This window comes from Schistosoma mansoni (genome assembly GCF_000237925.1).
Source record: "Schistosoma mansoni, WGS project CABG00000000 data, supercontig 0147, strain Puerto Rico, whole genome shotgun sequence".
NCBI classification, from domain to species: Eukaryota; Metazoa; Platyhelminthes; class Trematoda; order Strigeidida; family Schistosomatidae; genus Schistosoma; species Schistosoma mansoni.
The window spans coordinates 438,009-445,645 of record NW_017386044.1 but is presented as its reverse complement, the minus strand read 5'-3'; the positions used below and the strand labels follow the sequence as shown (position 1 = coordinate 445,645).

The 7,637-nt window shown below is 35.2% G+C and overlaps 1 protein-coding gene across 1 annotated transcript; it reads right to left on the bottom strand.

Moving 5' to 3' along the window:
• Positions 1 to 208: 208 nt before the first annotated feature.
• Positions 209 to 4,793, bottom strand: Smp_204730 (unnamed protein product; the record flags this gene model as incomplete). The annotated part of the gene is made up of 2 exons (XM_018792719.1): positions 209 to 2,227; positions 4,677 to 4,793. 2 exons carry the CDS (start codon positions 4,791 to 4,793, stop codon positions 209 to 211), a joined length of 2,136 nt encoding a protein of 711 aa, XP_018644669.1.
• Between the last annotated feature and the right edge of the window lie 2,844 nt (positions 4,794 to 7,637).

Below are 7,637 nucleotides of genomic sequence, written 5' to 3'. Positions count from 1 at the left end.
ACCACTTTTGTGTTTGAGTGTCGTTACAAGCTTAGAAACAAGGGTTTGTCCTAAAACAAAACCTGACAGGCAATCTTGAATCTAGCTTGCTAGGATTCATCAATAAATCGTATTTATAATCAAAAGAAAAGATGTTTGGTATATATACATCAAAGATGATGAATAAATACATCTTGGACGGTAATCGATTTGTAATATTTCTAAACAACTAAATTTTTAAAAAAAACATTCTTATCCCAGACAACTTGTTTTGGTTATGACATTTTTGAGTCGATCTAGATATACTATTAATAACTTTATTCAAAGACAAAAAGAAGCATAAATACATAAGGATACTTACTGTGCTAAAGGCCACTTTCTGATGTTGTTGATAGTCATTGCTAGTAGGTAGAGAACTCATTTTAGATCCATATTTTCCAAAAGTTAATGTGTTAGAGATTGGTGCTAATGAACTTGAATAAATAGAAGCATCTAAAACCTCACTTTGTGTACAAACAAATGGTATATTGACCCTAGTGGACCACTGATTAGGATTATGGGCATTTATATCTAAAAACCCAGAGGATTGATGATAAAGATGGTTAACAAACTGACTGAAGTCAAACACAGAAGCTGGAGATTTTGTTGAGGATTTGTCATATGCTCCAGTTGATTCATTATTGTTCATACTCGATTGGGAATTAAAAACAGCATTAAATATGTTGGTCATGAACTGACTAGATAAATGTGGAGGTAAATCATCTTGTTTCAATGCATTACTAATATCGGGTAGCACAGCAGGAATGGATGGAAATAAAGTGTCTGAATAGATAGCATTGTGTTCGGATACCTTTTTAGCCTGTATCCAATTATCATATGTCGGGGAATTTGTCATCAATTTTTCTGTAGACTCTGTAGAAGGAAGACTACAAGGAAAAGCACATGACTGTAGCAATGATCCATTTGTGCTACGTAAGTTGTTGTTGTTATATCCAAAGCTTTCAGGACATGAGTATGATAATTCTGGGTAATTAGAGTTTAATATATCAGTTTTAGATGTTAAAAACTGACCATCCGGAGACTGGTCGTGAGCTTGTATAGCCTCTTCAAAACCCGGAGGAGGATAAAGATTAGAGAAAGTATTTGGACTCACGTTAAATGACTTGTTTAGATCAACATGGTTGCTTCTGTTATGTGATACTATATTAGAATACCAGGAACGCAGTTTTTCAGCTTGTGCGGAATTGAGACTTAAATTAGCTTGAGGAAGCCTAGTGTCTAAACCTGAGGACTGCGGTTCACTTGAACAGTGCGAAATGCCAACTGAAGATCCATTGGTTAAACAAACACGATGACTAAACTGAGGTTCAGATACATTGAGACGTGAAACTTCAGCAGCTAGAAGTTCAGCTAAACCTTGCTGGGATTCTCGAAAGGGGTCAAAATCAATATCTGCGGGTTCCTCTCCTAACAGGGGTTGAATATTTGAAGAATTCTCTGGATTTGGACGACACCATGTACGATGGCAGCCATTACTGTTGGTACAAATAGACTCACTACGCGTAGATATTTGATTAGATGGGATAGAGCGAGGCAACAAAATCCGATTCTGTGTTGAATTATGGTGCCGGACATAGTTACCTTTAATTCCCTCTACATATGATTTATCTGTATTTGTATTTTCAGACGAATTCTTGAAATGAAAAGTACCATATGAGTTTTTCCCGAGCTTTCTAGTTGAATAATCTGATGATGAATTTGATGACGAATGATTCCAACTACCCTGTTTGTTAGAATTATTATAATTTAGTTTAGATTTATCAGCCAATGAGGCATCGGAAACTGAGACAGCATTTGAATTATCTTTATCAGTATGCCTTAATTTACGAATCTCTCTAAGTGATGCACTTGTTTGATCAGACTGTGTAGTGCATCGGTCTGAAACTTGCACGCCCGAGTTTTCTACAGACAGCATGGATGTATCTTCAAATCTGAAGCGATTACGTCCATTTGAGTAGCTGCTTGATTCACTGGTATGAGGTACTGAAGCATCATTGGGACTTGAGACAGAAGAATCTAGTGAACCTAAGATAGTTGTTTCTTCCTTTTGTGAATCAAGTGAATATGATTTAGACTGACAAAAATCTTGCAACAACTTGTTCATGTATTCAGTATGTTTTCCAGCTTGCATTTCTTCCTTAGTAAAACTAGCAGCTGAATCACCAAGTTCATGCAAGTACATGCATTCCTTGAAATAAAAATAATTGTTTGAGAAATCAAAATGATATGTAAACTAAAAAGCATAATCTTGACGAAGTGGTCATGATTTAAGTACTGTAACAAATGACAAAGCAAGCTATATATTAAACACTTATGGAACGTAATCATAACCAAAAACGTTGTTGGGATGTAAGTAGAATGACTTAAACGTAAACCATCCCGATGAAGCCTGTCTTACCTAGTAAGCATAAAAGTAGGTTTGTGAACCAATAAACCGTATAAAATAATCCAGTTTAAACCTTTACGTACTGAAAACACTCGAGACATATCAACAAACTGAAAATGGCAAGTTGTTTCGAGATATTTATTTTTGATACTTCTATACATCTTAAAAAAATATGAAAGACTAATTAGTCACAAAGATATATGCATATATATATTCGGATAATGTCAGGTAAGTCAATTTTTTATCATATCTTCAATGTATAATTTTCTTCACTAACAAAGCTACTATAATTATTTCAACATTTTGCTTGCCATCATGTCAATTTCATATCATTGCACTGATTTATTTTGAGAACTTAGGTTAATGCATTTTCACCCCAATGAATGATTGAATGACTGAGCAGTTAATTTCTGTTATTAATCATATAAGTAGCAATTAAACGAACACGCAGGTGAAACGACTCTAACCTATTTTACACAAGGGCAATGAAAAGGGATACCAGCTTTTGGTATGATAACAATAACTGTTAATTTTCATTTTAGGAAGATCGAGTACAAAAACAGGCTGAAAATTAGCCGTAATTCATAAAAACCTTCAATGATGGAGATTCTAAGAACGTAAGTAAACAGTAAATCACATGTCTGAAGTCATATATATATATATATGGTAATATTTAACTCGTTGCACAAAATAAGCAGTTGATCTAACCGTACAAAATAGTCGGATCAGGATCTAATGAAAATATTTAAATCATCAACCAAACGCATATAACGAAATGAGTGCCTAATAATCAATGGACTCATTTTTATTAGCCAGTCTGATGTTTTGATGATGGTATCAGTGGCCAATGGATGTCCACTACTAAACAGCATATGCATATTATTATATAGGTTAGTAAACATGCAGTTTATCGAGTGACACAAAAATGAACAGCTCGACTACATTTAGAGGTATTTTAGCTGAGCTTTCAAATGGCTGTTGACTAGGCTGAACCACTTATTTCTATATTTAACAATTTCGATTAAATACAAAAAGTGACAATCAAACCGGAATGTATGTGGCTAAGAACAGGGAGTTGCTTGTTCATCTGTTGGATCAAGCAGTTTACTTTTAGAAACTTGCTTACTTTCTCAGAGAGCTATCTTAGCTATACTTGCGTGTGACAATATACTTTAGCACTATTCAGAATACTACAAAAACTAAAGAGGGAACAAATCGATCGCAGTAATCTTTAGTGTTCAACAAAAAGCTGTATATTCGGCTTAGAAAATTACAAAGATCTGAAGAGTAAACGAAATACTGACTCAATATCAACTGAAATTGCTGAGTACACAAAATCCAAGTTTGTCCAAGAGAAAGTCATAAAAAGTGTGAGAAGTCACTTGAAGTTATTAAGATGAATTATTAAATTACTTAAACCCACGAATTCTACTCAGTGACATACAATATATTTTCAACAATTTGAAAACATGTAGCAGTAATTACAAAATACTTGTTAACTTGTTTCATGAGTGGCTTCTTCAGTCAATCAATGTGTGATCAAACATAAATGTGTATTGAATCGAGTTGCTAAATCTGAGTGGCTTTTTGGTGGTATTAGAGTGGCCAGATTTAACAAGTAGTACTGTACACTTATTGAAAAACTGAAGTTTTGTTTGGAAACTTCGTTAAAGAATGAAGTATTCTCTCCATATAATCTTTCGGAAGGGTGCAAAACCTACAAATATACATATGTTGTCATAATTTTGCCAGTCTTGCGCAGGATGGTTGTAGTAAAAATAAACCTTACGAAAAGTTTATTAAACCTTGAAGAATTTCCTACCTTGAATCAAGTAGCGTAAATACAATTACTTTATATCGTAACTAAACAACTACCTTCTTTTCATAATCAAGTACTTTTTCGAACACTCAGTAGAATAACCACATAAATAAAAAGAACCTAACACTACGATGTCAGCGAAACCAGGAATAAAGTTTTCGGTACTAGTTTATCATTCAACTTAAAGCATTTCGGTGGTCATTTCTCAAACACAAAACCGTGTCAAAACAAGAAAGAAGACTTGTTGGGAGGAATATAAACTTTGGAAGCACATGAGAGAAGGCAAACACATGAGAGAAGGCAAACAAAACTAATTCTCTGTATTTAATCTGATTAGTAACCAATTGCGCTTGCGAAAGTGAATGACACCATGCTTCAAACGAGTATGAATAATTTTTATTTACAATAACATATTGCACTCATGAAACTCACATGTTTGGTGCATTTCGTGCCCCTTAAAAACTGGCTACAGTACTTTGTAGTTCCAAGTGATACACGGATTGGTCTTCCATGTAAAGTGCTCTGATTAAGATCCCTTATAGACCGCATGGCATCCTCAGCCCGATAATATGTTATATATGCACTAAAACTGGGCTGACCCTGAAAAGTTTGGGAGAGAGAAGATATAAGCAATCTGAAAAATATTTTTAAGTCACAAGTTTAAAACACAGTCACCATCATTCATTAAACATACCTGTGGTCCACCGAAAGTTTGATTTTGATTAACTTCCACTTTAAAGATTTTCCCATACCGACCGAAATAATTTTGACCTTTGAGTATTTCCTTATCCTTTGAGATCCATGTAGGTAAACCGACCACAAATATCAAATTTGGCTGAACAACCCTAGCCAACAATATAATTCTTTGGTATATAAAAAATTACCTTAACTCTGGGAGAATTTTGAGCATTTCTGGATTGAGCTTCGTCTTCTTTATATAATCCCTGCGTTTTCTGCTTGACTTACAACGGGATTCCCTAGCGGAAAAGTAGACTCTAAATTCATCACTTACTCAGTCTCCGAGATAGGTTTGTAAGATGCCGGTTTTTCTGAATTATATTCCTAAACAATTCTATACAAACTGCTGAATCTTACCTTTCGACAAGCCGGACAAAGCCCATTTTCCTCGTTAATTATTTTAGCCCAACAAAACCGGCATACCTAGTCTTTATAACGGGATAACTTATTTACCTGGTACCGACAATCACAAGGGTAAAATGAGATGTCATCTGCCTCCATCGGTTCCATACATAAGGGGCACTTAAGAAAGGTCAATTAAATTAAACTCGTACCATCTCCTTTTCCTCCGTGCACATTAGGATTAAATTATAATCCCTACTCTGAAGATCAAAAATAGTGCCCTCAGAACTTTTTGTAAGAAGCGCTTTCTTTTATACAAATTTAATATGTAACCAATATCCAATCTGAATATTCTGATGAATAAGTGATGTAGATATAATAACTTCCAGGATTTCGAGTAATAATGACAGACGTCCTAAAAGATTTTGTGGTTGAAATTCACCATGAAGTGATCTTTTGTCCCACAAGACTCAGGAACTATATAGGTTTGAGGAAAGTCTGTAGGGTCAGAGAAATTTCACTGGGCCTTAGCCAAACCATTCCGCAGCCAGGTCATTGAATGTTCAACGCTTTTTCGGCCTCCATCAAAGACAATGACGACAATCGAGCATCAATTAATTTTTTCCTATGGACAGGCGTGTGAAGTAGTTGTACCACCCTGTACTTCTGCTAACTGGTAATACTAATATATGCTGTCGTCTACTGGAAGTATTTGCTCCAGCCAATTGCCTGGTTATCGTGACAGAATAATCCAAGCTAAGTATTAGCTGCGAGGTGTGATTATGACACTAGATAGGAGGTCGTACTATTCCCATCCAACTCGAGTATATAGGTAGCTATCGACTTATTACCTGCGCTAATGACTTACAAGTCGATTTCGCATGATAAATCTTCAGTGTGTAATCACGAACCTAGTCCTTAGCAGCACGACATTGGGAAAAATTGGTTTTATAAGTCGAGAAAATAATGCTATACTACTGATACATCCTGAGGACTCAAGTGATTACTTGCTACCATATAACTGAACGAAAACTATTACGGCTAAGTTTAGTATGAAAAAAAAACAAGAGTGTAGAGGAAGTTATATTTGTGCGCTAGTTGTAAATTTACAACCACTCTAATCACTTGATTCTAAAAACTATCCAAAACATAATATTACTTGCGGCCTATTTATCTGGTCAACAGATGAAGTTAAATATGCCGTACTGGCTGTAGTTAACACTAACAGATCCGTAATTTGTGTATTCACTTTACTATATCAATATACTAACTGCACAAACAAACTACCCGAGAGTTACTCCTTGTTCTTTTCTGAAAGTAGGAAAATTTTTGATCCGAGTTAACTTTTACAATGCTAAGCTATTTTACTCTTTTGTCGTCTAATTGTTGAACGTTGCGCAAATCCTCGTAACGGTTGGACACATTTGCCCGTGTAGAGAGTCGGATTGCATCTTCTCTGTTAATTAGAAAGTGCAACATGACGTGTGTATTAAGCAGTTCCAAAATGAGTATACCATTTTAAAATGTAATATAAACTCGAAAGCCTCGAAACATACTGTTCAATAGGGACGCTTGCTTTTCTATCGAGGCAAAACTTTGTTCAGCCAAAGGGTTCTTGGTCTTTTACCGCTAGCGGATAGGTTGACGTAAATAATGACATCGTGATCCGACTACGAAAAAATAAGATTTTCAAGTGAGTGTATATATCTTCATCAAAACACTTGAAGTTCATGAAATGCGACATCTAACGTTGTAGAAGGCCTGTAGAATTATTGTCTAGGTCGGTATTAAGAGCACTTTTCTTTGCCTCTAAAATTATAAACCCAATCCAAAAATTGTAAATTTGCCATGACTCGATTAATTTATCACTAAGATCTTACGTGGAAGTTGTATCATTGTCTATACTGACTCATTCCGTTATGACAGTCAGCAATGTTGTGCTTAAATCTTCTGAAGAACAGTTACACTGGCAACAAGATAATATATTTAATGATAAAAGTAATAGATTACATAGCAGGCCGAGCCATGCCATACCAATTATTCATTCTCGCGTTCACCATTCCTGAACTTGATTAAGTATTAATTTTTAAACGCAAATCTCCTCAGCTGTCGTATGTTTGGCTTCAAGGATAGTAAGATTGAGAAGCAATAGCATTACAGACCATCTGTAAAAGAATGCGAAGCCTAGATAATTTTATCTGAAGATCCGAATATTAGTGTCATTGACCCGATGTTTCGAGATACCAAAGTTCCAAGTGGCGGAAGTGAAGGCTCATAGAAGTACAAAAAGGGAGGAACTCTATTTCAATAAAT